The sequence below is a fragment of the Eurytemora carolleeae genome, unplaced genomic scaffold (assembly GCF_000591075.1).
Source record: "Eurytemora carolleeae unplaced genomic scaffold, Eaff_2.0 scaffold134, whole genome shotgun sequence".
NCBI classification, from domain to species: Eukaryota; Metazoa; Arthropoda; class Copepoda; order Calanoida; family Temoridae; genus Eurytemora; species Eurytemora carolleeae.
The window spans coordinates 210,480-230,616 of NW_019396059.1; the positions used below are offsets into that span (position 1 = coordinate 210,480).

Sequence of the window (20,137 nt, forward strand, 5' to 3'; positions counted from 1 at the left end):
AACATTTTGAATCTAAAATCTCAAAAGTAATAAATGGCTGGTTACTTGAAATTAATTTGACAGTCCCATTAAAACCAGTTTTTCTTCAGCTTCAGTTTCATTTTAAATAATTCACACAAAAAATAATTTGTTATCTTAATTAAATTCCATTTATTTTGAATTAAACGTATCTATTAAACTGCTGGAGATTAAACTATATCAATGAATATTTATTATGCAAGGTAATTAGATTAACTTCAGAATACTAAATAGATTATTCAAACTTCCATTGTCCTCTGTCACTGTGCTAGGTCATAAAGGATTAATTCATTAGTCTAATATTCAATGCATATTGAAAAAAGTATTTGATTTTTCTCTCTTCCTAATCATTGAGTAAGCCATAAAAGATTATATTCAAGGCAAAAAACTGAATGAGTTTTAGATCGTCTTTTCAGTTTCATTCTTTGTGGGTAACCCTGTATATATTGTAGCACTGAAGCCCTAATCTTTTAAAATATCTCTTTAAGAAACTGAAGCGGATGAAGAACATTAATGAAATAATGACATGGTTTACATGTCCTGTCCAAACTAAGACGCAATCATAAAGAAAGATTTTCGGACCCCCCCCGTCCCTTGCAGTTTTCCTGCTGAAACACGTAAATAAACAGTTTATACCTGCAGTGTTCCTGCTGAAACACGTAATTAAACAGTTTCTACCTGCAGTGTTCCTGCTGAAACCCGTAAATAAACAGTTTCTACCTGCAGTGTTCCTGCTGAAACCCATAAATAAACAGTTTCTACCTGCAGTGTTCCTGTTTAAACTCATAAATAAACAGTTTCTACCTGCAGTTTCCTGCTGAAACCCATAAATAAACAGTTTCTACCTGTAGTTTTCCTGCTGAAACCCGGTAATAAACATTTTCTAACTGCAGTTTTCCTGCTGAAACCCGTAAATAAACATTTTCTATCTGCAGTTTTCCTGCTGAAACACGTAAATAAACAGTTTCTACCTGCAGTTTTCCTGCTGAAACCCATAAATAAACAGTTTCTACCTGTAGTTTTCCTGCTGAAACCCGGTAATAAACATTTTCTAACTGCAGTTTTCCTGCTGAAACCCGTAAATAAACAGTTTATACCTGCAGTTTTCCTGCTGAAACACGTAAAAATGCATTCTACCTCCGTTTCTTCCATCATTCTAAACAAAAACAAAAAATAACCAAAATATTTTTTATGCAAGAAAGTATTTTCATCAAATTACATTTAATCTCCTGAACTGGGAACTCTAGTGTTGGATACTCACCATTCCGATCGCTAGATCTCGATATCCATTGAGGACACTTTTACTTTAAGGATAAATGTACAATGACACGGCGGAATCGGATAAAGATTAAATTAATCTGCAGGTTAACAAGAAAAATGAGATCAACAATACAAGAGTTCCCTTTGTTATTTTGTTATTTTGTTATTTTGTTATTTTGTTATTTTTTTTTTTTTATTTTTTTTTATTTCCTTCCCAAAATTCAATAACTAAAGACATATTTTTTTAATATTTATATTGCAGTGCATAATAATCCCTTAGAGGATGCATTTTGAAAAGCATACATGACGTCGCAAGCAATTTTGTAATGGGTAATGGTATGGTGGCAATTGCAAAAAAATTGGGAATGGGATTGATTATTTGTAAGTTTTTCTATAATTTTGATCAAGTATGTGCGCATGTTGGTAGGTTTGACTATTTGGAATTTTTCGAGGAATAAGTATTCTATTATCATAACTTTTAACACGTTCCAAATACCTTCCCCTTCTACTTCCCTTCTTTTCCCATCCCTATATTACTCTTTCCCTTCCCCACCTATCTCCCTCCCTACCTATTCACTTCCCTCCCTTCCTTTCCCCCTTCCCGATTCTTCCCTTACTTCCACTCTATCCCTCTCAGTTCCCCATTTCCTTTCTTTTACCCCCTCCCTTTCCCATTATTCTTTTCCCTTTTCCTTCCTTTCTTCTCTTCCCCTTCTCTTGGGTCTTTGAAATGGGGGGGGTGGATTTTATACACCCCTTTTACATACACATCTAATGTCTAAGAGATAAACGCCAAAATGGATAATAATAACAGGCCAACAAACTTAAAAAATTGTTTTAATTGTATTTCCTTTTTAACAATTATTTCCAAATCTGACAAAATAAGTTTCAAATTATTTTTTGTCCGTTTGATTTTGAAAGACCTAGAAAAACTACGGTTCAAGACCTGCAATATGCAATATGACAAAAATTATGTAAAAACACTTAACTCCAACAGTTGGAAAAATATATAAGTTTTCTAGTTATATTTTAAACCAACACTCCTTGGCACTGCAGAGAAATATACTTCAGAATATTCTCAAGATATTCATATTCAGTCGCAGAGTAACTTTAAATATTTCAGAATTCTTACACATTAGTGACATGTTAAACTATATAGCAATAACAATATTAAGTAAAATACATCTATCTTCCATGTGATAAGAAATTCAGAAAGATTTCTTTCTTTAATTTTCAGAGTGACATTACATTTTTGCATTTTTCTGAATAATTTGAATATTGAACTTCAAAACAAATTCAAATTTTATTTTCAATTCAATTTAGCCCTTTTAAATGCTGAAATTATTAGATTATGCCAGATCAATGAAAAAATTATCATTTCATTTAAAAAATTCTTATTTTGAAAAGAAGTGCTTTTCAGATTGATAAATTGAATCTTAAAAGTTTGAAGGATTAAAAGGTATTTTAATGGTAAACAAATTTTCTTTACAAAAACAAATTTAAAAAATTAAACATTTCTACAATCTCATGCGTTATATATTAATACTCATTTCCTATCAGATCAGATCAGATCAGATCAGATCAGATCAGATCAGATCAGATCAGATCAGATCAGATCAGATCAGATCAGATCAGATCAGATCAGATCAGATCAGATCAGATCAGATCAGATCAGATCAGATCAGATCAGATCAGATCAGATCAGATCAGATCAGATCAGATCAGATCAGATCAGATCAGATCAGATCAGATCAGATCAGATCAGATCAGATCAGATCAGATCAGATCAGATCAGATCAGATCAGATCAGATCAGATCAGATCAGATCAGATCAGATCAGATCAGATCAGATCAGATCAGATCAGATCAGATCAGATCAGATCAGATCAGATCAGATCAGATCAGATCAGATCAGATCAGATCAGATCAGATCAGATCAGATCAGATCAGATCAGATCAGATCAGATCAGATCAGATCAGATCAGATCAGATCAGATCAGATCAGATCAGATCAGATCAGANCCCCCCCCCGGTTTGGTTTCCTTTAACCAGAGAAACCAGCTGTTTAGTATTCAGTAAACCTTGAAATATTAGAATTTATTACTTGAACAAGAGAAATAATTAACTATAGTTCAACTTATACAAATACTCAGCGTCCTATTATCCGGTTCATCTTCCTGATAAACAGTGTTACAGGGGGTGACTGGCTTTGTATGGTAGTTGAGCTGAGAGTTGAGAATTATAAAATAAAAAAACAAGATTTATTTGATATCTATAAAACGCTTTTACGTTCTATGACATATGACATTAAAATCGTTCAAAAACCACGAGGCTGAATAATTCTGGGGGTTGGCTCACAAGATACTATTTTTAAAACTATTTAATAGCCCGGACTAAAAACGTAATTTTGCTATTTCCTTCAAGGGCGTACACAGGGGGGGATTATTACTTCACGCATATTTGGCCCCCCTAGATTTATTTTTGTGCACAAATTATAATTATTTATTAAGAAATAGTTAATCGAAAAGAATTATGCACAAACACTATGGCATCCATCCCCAAAAGGTTGAAGCGCTGATTGAGAAATAAAAATGCCTGAACTTAAAACTATATATATGCCTAATTTAACAACCGTACATCTGATCAATAATGTGGAAGAAATAAGGTTTGAAAAGTCTTCAATTAATACTGTTAATTTTTCAATTGCGTCTGACGCATTTATCAGTATTCAAAAACTAAAACATGGATATCTAATTTTACTTCATCGGACAAACCTTCAAGGGTATGGTTGTGAATGGATGTTCAATTTAAATTATGCTTACAGTCCTTTTAACATTTGAATATGTTGAGATACAGAGTAAACTTGTCAATTTCAAATCTTTTATTGAAAATGAGAATCTAAATTGGTATTTATTCTAATTTGTTACTATTTTCTCGTTCAAATTGACATTTGTTGTCTAGAGACACAAACAGAACCTCAGTTCTTTAACTAGTATACCTGAAATATCTCTGGAACGGATTTGTTGAGACATGTGAGTATATGTTCCTTGTTCTCCTGGACGCAATCCATACCAGACTCCGCCATAAATACTAGAATAAAATATATATAAAATATAAGATCCATAAATTCTGAACTGATTTAAAAATAAATCTTCTATTACTGCCTCTAGTCTATCAATAAATCTCAATAAATCTCAATAAACCCCAATAAAACCATTCTCCTCTCTATGCAACCCTTGTCATCTCTAAGTGAAACTCATAAAACCCCTCTCCTCTTCCCTTATCCCTCCATTTAACTCCTTTCCTCTTCATAGGACCCATCTCCTCTTCAAAAGACCCATCTCCTCTTCATAAAATCCATCTCAGTTTCGTAACACATCATCACGTAGTGCAACCCTTCTTATCACTCATTAATACCCATTTCCTCTTCATAAAACCCAATTTATTTTCAAAAAACATATTTTCAATTCGTTAGACCCATGTATTCGCTGTGTAACTCATCTTATCCCTCCATAAAACCCATCCCCTCCTAACACAACTCGGCTTATCTCTCCATAAAAACCATCTCTACTCCATGCAACTCTTTTATCTCTCAGTAAAACCCATCTACTCTCCGTGCAACGTTTTTTTCTCTCAATAAACCCCATCTCTTCTCAATACAATTCTGCTTATCTCACCATAAATCCCATCCCTCTCAATACAACTCTGCTTATCTCTCCATAAATCCCATCCCTCTCAATACAACTCTGCTTATCTCACCATAAATCACATCCCTCTCAATACAACTCTGCTTATTTCTCTATAAATCCCATCCCTCTCAATACAACTCTCCTTATCTCTCCATAAATCCCATCCCTCTCAATACAACTCTGCTTATCTCACCATAAATCCCATCCCTCTAAATACAACTCAGCTTATCTCTCTATAAATCCCATCCCTCTCAATACAACTCTGCTTATCTCTCCATAAATCCCATCCCTCTCAATATAACTCTGCTGCTTATCTCTCCATAAATCTCATCCCTCTCAATATAACTCTGCTTATCTCTCTATAAATCCCATCCCTCTCAATACAACTCGGCTTATTTCTCCATAAAATCCATCCCTCTCAATATAACTCTGTTTATCTCTCCATAAATCTCATCCCTCTCAATATAACTCTGCTTAACTCTCTATAAATCCCATCCCTCTCAATACAACTCTGCTTATTTCTCCATAAATCCCATCCCTCTCAATACAACTCTGCTTATTTAAATCCCATCCCTCTCAATATAACACTGCTTATTTCTCCATAAATCCCATCCCAGTCAATACAACTCTGCTTATCTGTCCATAAATCCCATCCCTCTCAATATAAATCTGCTCATCTCTCCATAAATCTATCCCTCTCAATATAACTCTGCTTATCACTCTATAAATCCATCCCTCAAAATATAACTCTGCTTTAATCCCCATAAAAAAAATCTCCACTACGCGCAACTCTTCTCCTCTCTCCAGAAAATCCTTCTCATCTCATAACCCAAAATCCTGTTTGCAAACCCAATTTGAACCCTAAATTACCCGAACTCCTGTCAGTTCAATCCTTCTCTCTACTCTAGATATCTATTCTATCCCCGTTATATTGAACATTTAGTTGAAAGTTTGAAATTAATTTTACACCATATTGGAACTCTACTGCCAGCTAACCAATGAATTTGACATATTTTAATTCTACTTTTTATTCAAATATTATTCTATCAAATAATTCTCAATAGCTTGCAATGTTTTCAATAAGTTATATCGCAGTACAGGTTGAAAGTTTAAAGTAAAAGTTTTAAGTTTTGCAATAGATCCTTATTACTACCCTGAGAATGTCATTGTTAATAAGTTTTCCTAAAACTTTACAACAAAGATACAAAATTAAACCAGGGTTAAACTTGATATTTTAGTTCGACTAGTTAACCTTAAAGTAAGTATCCTCTCTCTATGTGGTAAGGAGGGACTGTTCAGCTTTTTGAAAGAGATTATGAAACATTATTAGTTAGGAACATGTTTATTGTTTATCGGTATTTGGAACTATTCTCATTAATCAACTGGTTTACTTGTTCACTAATGGTCGCCATTTCTAGGAAATGTTACTTAACTAATGCTGATCCGATGTCTTATAACGGAGTATTCAAGAAGAAGAAAAATTCACAACAAATTTTAAAATGAGGTAGAATAAAACAGAGACCGAATTTAATTAATGGATTGTTCGCTAACAACCTACCGCCAGTTCAAATCCTGAATTACCAATTCACTCTCAAATTCATTATCTAAATCCTCATGAATCCTTAACTTGCACCGGTGGTGGGTAGTTCTATGACTTCTTGCGGCTTACTGAATCCGGCCACAGCTCAGGATTGACCTTGCACTTAATCTAATTCGTTTTCGAAAGGGTTTCTCGGATAATTGCTGCCAAATTCTAAATACCCACTTTGAAATAAAATAAACACAACATTTTAAAATAATTTCCCTTATCCAACATGAACAAATAATTAATCCTTCAAGCTATCATATTCTTATCAATTTATGGTTGATAAAAGATGCACTGTCTAGTCTCTATCAAAATTAAGAGTGAATAATAAAACATATTTTTTCGAAATAGAGGGATTATAATTGTTTTGTGCTAGTCTTTTCCTTGCATAGAACATAATATATTTATTTAAACATATTTTTTAATTAAAATTTTGAAAATTTGATACTTACATGCTATTCTGTCCCCAGAGTTATGACATGTGAAGTTTATTGCAGCATCTACCATCTAAAGTACAAACATTGAAATTATAAAAAATGCATTTATTTCAAGAATTATCAAAACATAAATAAAATAACTTGATTTTAAGATAATTAATCCTGAGCTGGGAACTTTAGAATGGTTAAACTTTAATCCTGACTTCTTGATCCGAATATCCACTGTGGAAACTTTTCATTTTAGTCCTTGATCCACTCTTTTTTTCTCTCCTTGGATATCCGTTAATTGTTTTCTCCAATGAGAATATTTCTGTTCTCTCATTGGTTGTCCGCTTTTCTCTGATTGGCTGCTACAGTTTCTCAGATGATTACAGTGTTTCATACACTTTTAAGATAATCTTGCAAGATTATGTTAATCTTGAGATAATCAAAAAGAGAGGATCAAGCATTAATCCCGATATCCACCATTCTAAAGTTTTCAGCTCTGTTCAAACATTTTTTAAATAAATAAGTTTTGTGACAAGAAGTATCAAAAAAGAAAAAGGCTCATCGTATTGGATTAAAAAAAAAACATTATATAAAAATACTAAAAACATTTATTGCCTCTAATTAGCAGTGCTAATGAGCTAAGATTATAGGATCTAAACACTAATGGAACACATTAAAATAAAGATAAAAACTAAACGTTCTTCATTGTTTTGTAGAAATACAAATTCCACTGCGACAAAACCCCAGAATAAAATTATATTAGATCCAACATATGTAACACATTTACAATACAACACTGCTAGTGCTAACCTTAGAAAAGAAAATGAAAACTATTCTTGAGGTCATTTATCATATTTCTTTCAAACAAACAATATACTTTTTATTCACTTTAAATTGAATTATCCCTATTTTTAAAACTTGTTTCAAAGTTTTACTTTAAGCTTTTTTCGAAGTTTCAGGGAAAAATGTAATCCGTAATTGATTAGTACTTTTTCAAAAGTTTCTTTTCTTTAATTTAGAAACATTTCAGATTTTTTCCCCACACAACTTAACATCTGTTCATTTCTCTTTTCATTGAAAGGCATCGAGAGAATTTTAGTATTTTTCCTTTGACTATGAACTACATGGATTTGATCCAATTTTAAACTTCTCTTGAAATATAACTTGAAAAGAATTAAATCGGAATGTGAATAAGACTTGGATATATTAGAAATACGGAGATTTATTGAGGGAAGATATATTTCTGCTCAGCTTAACTCAAGAATACTTATATTTACTGTATTCCTTGTATTCTTTTAATTTTCTGTACGCTGTACGCCGCGTATTCCAATTCCTGTATTATTTTGTATCATGATTTACCCAATTTCCCATTTTGCTTTGTATTCTATGTGCTTTCCTGTGCTTTCCTGTGCTTTCCTGTATTTTCCCGTATCTCCCTGTATTTCCACGCATTTACTGTAACATTTTGTATTTTCGTATATTCCCAGTATTCCCTGTATTCCCTGTACTCCCCGTTATTCCCTGTATTCCTTTTTATTCCCTGTATTCCCTGTATTCCCCCTTATTCCCCGTTATTCCCTGTATTTCCCTGTACTACATGTGTCCAATGAATAACTTAAGTAAAGAAAGAAATTGTATTTGCTTTGCTATTGTGCTTTGCTTTTAAGTAATTAAATTTATTTCGAGCAATTACACCAATAGTCGTATATTTTTTAGAGGCTAAGCGGANAAAAAATGAAGAAAAAACATACCTTACTTCCTGGAAAACACTAAGATTTCAAAAGAAAGGAAGGGGGGGGGGGAGAATATACATCCATAATAGTTCTATTATCACAAATACAAGAAATGAAGAACTAACTAAAAATGTGTTGCCCATCCTAAGACTTTCTTTTTTTCTTCCCAACTAAAGTAGTTTATCAACATGGAGACTTTTTGGGGCACATGAATTTGGACATAAAGGGGAATATTTAAATTTGTTACATATTTCTGAAAAATCAACGTCCCAAAAAAATCTGCTAAGAAGTATTATAAATTAAAGCTTTAGAAAATAAAATAAAATAAAAATAAATATGATTAACAATTGCTTAAAAATATATTATGTTGAGGCTGTTTTCTAAGAACTAAGTAAGTTTTAAGTGTTAGGCTAAGTATTCTGTACTGGCATTTATAGGGTAAAAATTACTAGCTGGCTACATTTATCAACACTTTCTGTTGTATTCAGACACAATAATGGCTTAACATTGATGAAGATAATGAGGACGCCAAGTAAGAACGCACTGAACCATTGGGAAATGTACCTTGAGTGTGATGTTGAGTCCCACCCTATCCTCCTGATGCAAACACTGATGAGATATGGTGAGAAAGTTCTCTAGACAGCTCCGAAGTTTACTAATAGGACTCCTGTAACATGACAATCAATTTGAGCGAACCAATTACCAATTCTTCATTTATAACACACGCAGTATCAAATAATGATCTTTATCCCCCCCCCAAATTTATTATTTAAATCTAAAATATAAATAATGGTTGCCTATGCGACAAAAGCTGATAAATAAGAAACAAAACAGATAGTGTTAGTATAAAAGGCATATTATGCCAAAGAAACTCATGTTAAAGATTTCTTAGTACCCTTTTTAGGATACAAATGATAAGATTCGTATTGACAATAAGTCTTGGCCTTGGCCTTGGACGAACAAAGTTGTAAATCGTTTACGGCATTTCTTAAGTAAAAGATAATTTAAATCAGTTTGTATGCAGTGAACCGTGATGCCGTCCTGTATGTATGTATATATTATTATTTATAATAATATGCGCCCAAATTAGGTTTCGGCTTTATAATTTTCAAATTTATATTATAAAGATACTTTAAGTGTATCCTTTAAAGCCTTCAGAAAGTTACTGTAAGTGTGCAGCAATAGTTGAAAGAATGAAATTACTCATTCATATGTTCGCTCTACCTGACCAAACGACTGGACCAAATTGTTTGAGGGAACCCATGGAAACCCCGGAGGTGACATAGGTTCAACTTTTTCAACTTTTAGATTTTCACGGGGAACGCCGGGACACTTCAGCTAAAATCATAGTTTAAGACCAAGCGCTGGTAAACGGCGGGATAACCTGGGCAACGCAGGGCACTTCAGCTATTATATTGTATTAGTACGCAGCCAAATATCCTATTATGCTCAAATATTTCTATATTACTGTCTCTAGTATGTTTGCAGTTATGCAATAAAGTCCTATACTAATACTCTTATTTATTGCATTATTATGACAGAAACCTATAGACAAGATATAGTGCAGATCACCTTTATTACAATAACTATTTATAACAATATTATTTTGGTTCGCAGTGTTGTAAAGTTTTTGCACAGACATTTTCTCTTTATTGAGAAGGTTCAAGCCTTTTTAGATTTAATTTTGTACCGAGCTTTAGCGAGGGAAAAAATATAATCTAAAAAGGCGAAAACCTGCGAGATATAGAGAAAATTGAAGTCCAGAAACTTCATAGCACGTCGTGCCCAAACAATAGTTATAGGAAATTTTTTGAAACGTTTGTGTACTTGTCTTATTTCAATGGCTATTTCTTAAGATCAAATAAGCTTTGAAACAAAGCAGAAGTAAAAAAATAAAGTTCATTTCAATTTCAATTTCATTTCAATTGAAAAAAATATTTTGGAAATATCCTAATTTTGTTGGAGAAAATCTGGGAACCAATTAAAACTTCATAGCACACGTCCTATAATGTGCAGCTAATCTTATAGGACTATGATTCCCTTAGCACGTTTTTTTTATGAAATTCACAATAAGTGAGTTAGAATGGTAGAGTACACTATAGTTTCATCATAATATAATATTTAACTGGGATCCGGAGTTCAACGGAATAGAAAGTTTCCAAAACTCTGTTAATTAAAATATCTAGGGTTGGCAAAAAGGGGGGAGAGGGGGGTTTGCTGGTTTAATGATTGTCTAAGAATCATCTAATAAATGGTTGGATTGAGTGGTTGAATGGATCTGGTTTAGTAAGTATTATATAGGATATATTGATCAGGAAGATTGATGAAAATGGTAAAAATGTGAAGGGTTTAGTAAACTTTACATCCTCATACATCCTCAGCTGTCTAACTTTAAATTTTAAATATCAACCCAACACATGGGGGTTCTCAAAGAGAACAATTTGAACAAGAGGGAATTACAGGATGGATAAGGAGGGAGAAAAAGGATGCATAAGAGGGAGAAACAGGAGGGATAAGATGGTAAAACCTTAAAGAATCAGAAGGAATAAACAGGACGGAAAAGGATGGTGAAACAGGATGGATAAGTAGGAAAAAACAAGATGAATAATTAGGGGGAAACAGGATGGATAACACATGGATAACACATGGGGGTTCTCAAAGAGAACGATTTGAACAAGAGGGAATAACAGGATGTATAAGGAGGGAGAAACAGGATGGATAAGGAGGGAGAAACAGGGTGAATAAGGAGGAAGAAACAGGATGGATAAAGAGGGTAAAACACTACGAACCAGTATAAGAAATAGAATGAAAAAAAACTGGATGGATGAGGAGGGTGGAACATGATGGGAAGGGGGGGAGAAACAGGATGGAAAGAAGGAGAAACAGGGTGGACAATAAGAAACAGAATGCATAAAAGGGAGAAACAGGAGTGTAAAGATGGTAAAACCTTTAAGAATCAGAAGGTATAAACAGGATGGAAAAGGATGGTGAAACAGGATGGATAAGTTGGAAGAAACAGGATGAATAATTGGCGGGGACTGATGGGTGACTGTTTTATTTATTTTAAGTAGGGAGAAACTTGATAAAAGATGAGAAACAGTAGGGACAATAGAAACAGGATCTGGAATTGGGGGGATAAATAGAATTAAAGCGAGGGAAAAGCAGGATAAATAAGCAATAAAACAGCAAACGTATTATACATATATAGAAAGGAGAAACAGGACGGTAAAAGAGAAATAGTATTAAGAGGATCCTAAAAGAGTAGAGAAACAGGATGAGAAAAAAAGAGAAACAAGAATAAGTAATACTAAAAGGTTACCCGCAATATTTCTTAAAAACCTCGTCCAGATCTCCAGATTTCTTCTTGTCCTCTATCTCTCGGAGGATTGTATCCTGATCGAACTGCTCCGTGAAGCAGTAGATAAGCTGCTCCTGCTCTCTCTGCCAGCTCTCTAGAATCTTCTCACCCCCTATCTCTAGACACCTAAACAACAGGGATACAAGCATGTTATTTTCTTTAATGATCCCTGTAACTTAGAAACTCAATGTTATAGACCTTAAATATTTCAAAATAAGAATTCTGTTAGATCAAATAATTTATGTTTGAAATATTAAAGGTGTACACCATCAGGTTGCAGTGATATATGGATTAGAAATGTCGAGTTTGTAGCAAAGACTCAATTCCTTTAGATTTAATTGACAAATTAGCCAGATACCAATTCTCTAACTTCCTCACACTTGTTCCATCCTTTCTCTAGCTCTTTTCTTATTGCTTGTTTTTATTCAACTCTCTAATTCTCTACTTTTCTCTCTGTATTCTCCACCTTTCTCTGTATTCTCTACTTTTCTTTGTATTCTCTACTATTCTTTATATTCTCCACTTTTCTCTGTATTCTTAACTACTCTCTGTATTCTCAACTATTATCTGTATTCTCCACTATTCTCTGTATTCTCTACTAATCCCTGTATTCTCCACTATCCCCTGTTCTCTCCAATATTCCCTGTATTCTTCACTATTCTCTGTATTCTCCATTATTCCCTGTATTCTCCACTCATCTCTGTATTCTATACTATCCTCTGTATTCTCTACTATTCCCTGTATTCTCCACTATTCTCTGTATTCTCTACTTTTCCCTGAATTGTCCCCTATTCCCTGTAATCTCCACTATTCCCTGTAATCTCCACTATTCCCTGTAATCTCCACTATTCCCTGTAATCTCCACTATTCCCTGTAATCTCCACTATTCTCTGTATTCTCCACTATTCTCTGTATTCTCCACTATTCTCTGTATTCTCCACTTTTCTCTGTATTCTCTACTATTCTCTGTATTATCCACTATTCTCTGTATTCTCCACTATTCTCTGATATATCTAGGTTTTGTAGAACTTGTGCCAACTTCTCAAACAGATACTCTCTCCTGGCATCCAACTATTGATAAACCTTAATCTAAGAAAACCTTTATTCTCTTCATTACAGTGTATTTACTGTATAGACTCGAATTAATAAGCTTAGTGTTCTATAATCAGTAGGTGATTAATCCTAAGCAGTAGTAAGCAGTTACGAAGTTGCAATATTGTGTATCAATGTTATGAGCGGGGAAGGCAGGCGGCCATAAGCCACAACATTTTCCCTTCAATGCCACATATTAGCTTTTTTGTCTTCCAGCAGCCATAAGCCACAACTTAACCGTATACGGTCTTGCATGCCACAACGTTTGACCCTTCCGTCAATAAATTGTGTGTTCAATGGTTAAACTTTATTCTTTACAAAGACTATTTTCCATCACTATACGCATTGTGGGAACCAAGACAAACTGTTGGGGGGAGTCTAAAGAATAAAAAAAGACGAGAAAAAATTGCAATATTGACTGCCATTACTTGAGCATTACAGATTTCCACCAACAAAATTCTATTTTGCAATTTTCTCGTTGAAAAGTGCAAATTTTCAGTTATGAGCGCCCTTTGAATTCAAAGAGTGTGTTATAGAGCATTATTTTTACTGTTCAAAATGTTTTTAAAAATAAGACATTTTAGAGGAAAGATTGAATTTATTTTTAGGGAAAATTAGCTTTAGCAGTCTACATTAAAATGAATCATTATTATTAAATATAAAGATCTTTATATATATTTCTTTTGCATGACATGGCTGGTTTTTTGAATATCGCTATTTCAATGCTGTAAATTTACGAATCGAAAACCTAATAATTGCCAGAAGGGTCAAATGTTGTGGCTTATGGCTGCTGGAAGACAAAAAAAACTAATTTGTGGCATGGAAGGGAAAAATGTTGTGGCTTATGCTCGCCTGCCTTCCCCCACTCATCTTACAACTATTTCTTAAAATCAATGCATTCATTGTTTCAAATTTTGTCAAAAATAAATGACATTTTCTTCCCTGTGCAAGAATGATAAATTGAAAATTGTAAGTTTGATGATGTTTTTATCCATGAACCCGAGGAAGAATAACAATTTCTTATCTGAAGGATGGAAAAATTAAAGGATTTATTGATGGTGGAATAAGTTTTAGATTTTCATAATTTTACATTTTCTTCACTTTCTTATCTTCAGTAAACCGGTCAGTCATATGGCAGAATTTCGTGCTATTCCCTTTTTGATTAGTTTCTTTTACAATTTAAAACAGAGACCTTGCAGCTTACATCAGAGAAGCGTCAGTGATGGAGATAATGTTAATTTTAACCAGTTTTGAACTGAAAACTTTAGAACTGTGGATATCAAGATCAATGGTTGATCTCCTCTTTTTTTAAATCTGCAGATCTGCGCTAACTAAATCAATGAGAGAGCTCTCATTGGTCGGAACCCAGCAGGGATATCCTAATGAGAGAATTAAGCAGAAAATCAAGTGTCCACAGCGGATATCGAGATTCATCAAACGGGATTAAGGGTATCTAATACAAGAATTTTCAGCCCTGATTAAAATTCGTCCAATTATTTATAATCGAGATATTTTCCAAGATCCTTACATCCATTCTTGGATTCTCAGAGAACCACCCATCGTCAGAAATTTCACTCAATTGCGTATTTATTATCCAGTTATTTTTTTTCTGAGAAGAGGAGACAACAGTTGTCATAATTTTTAAAAGGAACTGGTTTAAATCTTCAATAACACCCTTTAATGAAGTCACTTAAAATAATTATTTCTTACAATTCTATATTCTACAAAATATTAAGTTGTCTGGGGTTAGTTAGTATCTTATAACTTTTAAATAATTAATTTCCTAGTTCTAAATATCTAGAGTTTCCAACTTTTGTTTATCTTTCTATTGTTTAAGAGATTGCAGTGGCACTAAATCCTTTTCCATGCATCCATTATTTTAATAGAAACAAAACATTACTACTTTATTTATCTTACAATCCATTTACTTTAACCAACCAAACTTATCCATGCTTCCATCCACCAGTCCATTAAAGGCTGTTGAAGAAAAATAATTAAGCCTTTAAGAGAGGAAAGTGTGGTGTTTTTTTTTCAACATCTTCAATGTACATTTAGTTTTATTTTACGCCTTAAGATTAGTTTTACCGAATTCCATTTCAACTGAGTTTTACAAATTTTGTAATTTTATATGTCACAAACTCTCATGTTCTTATCACTAAGTCTGAACATGGATTTTAAAATTGACTATTTTACCTAGCAGAATTTCAAGTACATCAAGTGATGTAAAGATTAGAAAATTAGAGTATGTGATAAGAGATCACTTCCTTTATTTCATGTTTACCTTTCCTCCCAGTTCCTCCAGCCATCTTCTATTTTTCCAGAGAACTCATTTTGTTTCTCCAGATCATCAAAGTCCTCGTGAAAGGAGTCGTCAAAGAAATCATCGTCATCTGACCAAACTGAAACAAAAATTATAAATTTTTTTACGTTTATATACTGTAATGTACTGCTGTAAATATACTGTAATGTACTGCTGTAAATATTCTGTAATGTACTGCTATAAATATACTGTAATGTACTGCTGTAAATATTCTGTAATGTACTGCTGTAAATATACTGTAATGTACTGCTGTAAATATACTCTAATGTACTGCTGTAAATATACTGTAATGTACTGCTGTAAATATTCTGTAATGTACTGCTGTAAATATACAATGGGAATGCTTTTTAAGAGGATAGGAAAAATAACAATTAAAACATTGTCGGATTTGGTTGGATTTTTATTTATTTCCTTAAGCTCACTTTTGGAATGAAATCATCATTATTGCTTTTTAAAAGATAACAAAAGAAAAACACACAGTGGAACCTTCTTCGTTTTAGAAATTAGGTATACGATCGTCAGTTTTCTTGAGGTTTATATTTTCTAGATAAATCCTTTTCCACCCTACACCCTTTAGATTTCTAGGGGAAAAGAACTAAAGTTTTGGTTGAATAGTACCAAAAAGAATGAAAACATTTGCCTTCAGATGTTTAATTTTGATTTTTCACACAGAGAACAAAAATAATTTCATTTAATTCTTAAAAAAATATACCCAGAGGCGGCATATGGGGGGAGGAGGGGGGGGAGGTAATTAATTTTGAATTTTAAGAAAAGATTAAAAAAATTTCCCTTTGGCGCCACTTGTTTACTCTAAGATATTTTATAAAAAATCTAAATCTTGCTTACACATTTTCCACCTTTCACCCCCCAGCTGGTCATGGTTTTAGCATAAAATTATCAAATTCCCTGTATATGCCCCTGGATAGGGGGGGGGGGGGGGAGTAAGAGGAGGGGAAATGATTTTAAAGATGCTCTAGGAAATAATGAAAAATTAGACATCTACAACTATTTTGTTTAACCTTTCATGCACTACCCCAAAAAAATTAATTTAATTCCGGAAAATTGGCGAATAAAATCTCAACATCTAATTTTTTAGGAGGGTTTTTCAATAAAATAAATATCCCTGTATAAATTCTCTGACTGGTTGGAGAAGTTCAAGCAGAGAAAGTAAAGTAAAGAGCTCGTTGAGCCGAGGACTGGCTTGCCAAAGATAAGGCAATATATTATAAATAAGTATTATTTAGAAAAGAATTCTCTGGAAATGACAACAATACAGTCTGTAAATATCCCACACTCAAGCTTTATACCATCTCTCCCTCACAATATAAACCATTTAACATTCCTCTTTCTATTTCTAAATAACAAACTATACTATCAGAAATCTAAAGGTATCTATTTAAAAAAAAATTTCAGCAACCTTATAAAACATCAATTATCAATAAAAGATTTCCCCATAATTTTATTTCTGTGCTGTACCGGGCCTATATATATTTATATATGTAAATAGGAAAGGAACTGAGTATTTGCCACAAAATCAAATATCTTTGTATCCTGATGATGTAAATCTTTGATATTTTAAACCTAGATTATTTGATTTAAGAATTCATAGCTCAAAAGATCTAAGGTCTATGACAACAGGTTGCAAAGATAAAAGGATTCAACAATTTGAGTTTGAGGTAAAGAATCAATTCATATAAATTAATTTTCAAAAAGAAAACAAATAAACTCACATTAAAAGTACAACCTTCATAAACTTTTATTGTTTTTACGCACACATATTTCGTCAGTATTGCTTAAGCATTAAATAATAATGCTGTATCAGGGGTTAAGTAAAAGAAACAATTATTATTATTATTATTATTCTCCTCAATCCTGATCCACTAACTCTACCGTTGGTGGATTTATTAGGAATTTTAGGTAATTTTAATAAAGATTAATTAGAGGAGGAATTATTTTCTAGATTTATTATAAACCTCTTCTTACACAAACAATATATAATCAAAATATTAACTGAAAACCCAGGAAAACAATTATGTATTTTCTGTAATTCACTGGATGGTTTCCAGGAGTTCGACATGTGTGCATCTTGCATTCTACATTTTACTTCCTGCATCATATATCCTGCATCCTGCCTCCTTCATCTTGTCTCCTACAGTCTGCATCCTTCATCCTTTATACTGCATCCTATTTATCATATCCTACATCCTATATCCTACATGTGCTTCTAAAACAGAAAAGTGGGCGCATTAAAGCAAACACATTGACACTATTAATAGTCTGTCCCGTTCTGTTGTCTAAAGCTGTACAATTTTCTCTAGCTCTGCGTAAAAGTCAGTACGGTACTTTAAATGAACCATGGTATGGTACATACAGAAGTAAAAAAGTAAACAAAATGCTGAGGGCTGATTTAGACCACTTGGATTTAATACACCTTTTAGTAAATACAGCGTCAAGTACATTTTAACTGAGCAATGTTTTTTTCATAGTTTTTGTTCAGTCCTCGGTCCGTGGTTTAGCAAAAATAATTGGCATTCATAAAAATAAAAAAACTTAGTTGATATATGTATCTATATTTGATTAGCTTGGACATAAAAGGTTACGCATTCTAAGAATACATTCTTTAAGCTCCGCGCCCCCTTCTCAAAAAAGGTTAATATTTACGTTTAAAAACAAAACTCTTTATGCTTGAATAGTAAAATATTTATATGAAAATTCCTAAAATGTAACTCTGCATACTTTGTTTACATTGGAGAAGGTTGTTAAAAATCTGAAAAATTTAATTTAAACAACAAGAATTTTAGACTTTCATCACAACGTAATAGACAATTTTCCGGGTGAATAATATCAATAATGATGATATAAAATATATTTTTAATTCAAGCATATTTTGAGCATACGACCCTTTTTTGCGATTTTTCTTTAGGATGCCATTTTTTCAGCCCTAAACAAAATATATAAATATAAATATTTTACGACCAAAAAACTCAATTTACTCAATTTTCTATGTTTCCCACTTTTCCACAGTGAGAGCAGATTTGTATTGTACGGAGTTAAATCAGTCCAGATCTAGGAACTGGTTTATATAAAAATTCTATTAACTTTGAATATATTAGTTAATATCCCTGTATCACGTCTACAAAGGATTAGTGGATTAGTTGGTTTAACAGCAGATTTCTAGAGAATTGGATTCTGTGCGGAGGACAGTTTACATAAATCATATTTTCAACACAGAACTATGTATTGGTAGTGTATACTGTATAGTGGTACTAAATATATATCCCTGTATTCCTGTATGCAGCGCACAAGATGTTTATGTATTGGTAGTGTATATTGTATAGTGGTACTAAATACATATCCCTGTATTCCTGTATGCAGCGTACAAGATGTTTATGTATTGGTAGTGTATACTGTATAGTGGTACTAAATATATTTGGAATTAATGGTTAGGAAAAGATTTATTACTGCCCGTCAGTAGTAGAAGGTGGGACAGGGAATACAACATGATTCTTTTGTAGTAAGTTTTTTAAAAATAAATTTGATCCACAGGGGGCTAGATAATCAAAGCTATTTAATAATATTATAGATTTAATAAAAGACCCCCCCAAGTTGCAGCAATGAGTAAACTTAAAAAAGAAAACAGCCTTTGTAATTATAACTCACACAAAATACTTGAAAATATTGTTTTAATTATGATAACAGGATAAATTTAGATTATAAAAAAGCAGATTGTAAAATTCAAGTCAATTTTTTAACATGGATAAAGAGCTTACTCGTTTCAAATTATTAGTTTTCGCTGTGAATATTAAGTCCGGATTTTTGATTTTTTTAAATTTTTGATCTGACTCTATGCAATGTTAAAGGGACTGTCCTTGTAATTTCAAGTGAACCTGAGCTGAAAATTTAAGAAAGGAGGATATTGAGATTAATGCTTGATCCTCTCTTTTTATTAATATCGAGACTAACTTAGTCTAAATTTAAAAAAAAACGGTTTTTTGATTTTCCTCTACTATATCCAAGAAAGAACGGTTTCAGAAGAAAATCCAAAGTGTGTCCATTGGATGCTCAGATTAAGTAATCGGGATTAAGGATATCTCATTCTATAGTTTTCAGCTCTGGCCTCATTTAAAGATTCACAACGGTTCCCTTGAAACCATTATCTGATCAATAATGAGGAATATAAACAGGTCGTTGTACTTTGTTTGTAGATTGATTGTTAATAATAATAATAATAATAATAAAGCGTCGTTTTACCAGCAGTGTAGAATTCAGCTTTTTTCTAGCAGAAGTAATGCACAAGTCAGTTACGTAGAGAAACAACAGTTAAAAATAATCATACTTGATCAGACAAAGCTTTTAGGGGTACCGTTGTAAATCCAAGTTGCCAATCTTGGAATGGAGGGACGACAGTCAGTTATAAAACACACACATTTAATTAAGGGTATATAACGAATAGTAATTAGATAAATGGATATAAAATGTTTTATAAGTATTTGTTCAGACTAGAAGGGAGGTTTATGTCTCATGCTTAAATGCCTTTTATCTGGAGGGAATGTAAACATTAAAACTATTTGCCTAGTGAGACTATAACTTTTCCTCCCACTGGGGATTAACAAAACCACTGTAATATTATAGTTGCAAGAACACAAGGGAATACACC

At 32.7% G+C, this 20,137-nt stretch overlaps 1 protein-coding gene across 2 annotated transcripts in view; it reads right to left on the reverse strand.

The window, feature by feature from the left end:
- Window positions 1-1,054: 1,054 nt before the first annotated feature.
- The window catches only part of LOC111708329 (27 kDa hemolymph protein), a 31,408-nt gene continuing 12,325 nt past the window's right edge, over window positions 1,055-20,137 (reverse strand). For both annotated transcript variants that reach the window (XM_023481673.1, XM_023481666.1), the window contains exons 2-7: window positions 15,442-15,559; window positions 12,030-12,194; window positions 9,275-9,377; window positions 7,005-7,059; window positions 4,277-4,368; window positions 1,055-1,174 (exon numbers count right to left, since the gene is read on the reverse strand). In XM_023481673.1, the coding sequence (XP_023337441.1) occupies window positions 1,070-1,174; window positions 4,277-4,368; window positions 7,005-7,059; window positions 9,275-9,377; window positions 12,030-12,194; window positions 15,442-15,559 (638 nt within the window). In that variant the 3' untranslated portion in view covers window positions 1,055-1,069. The remainder of the gene's footprint in view (window positions 1,175-4,276; window positions 4,369-7,004; window positions 7,060-9,274; window positions 9,378-12,029; window positions 12,195-15,441; window positions 15,560-20,137) is intronic.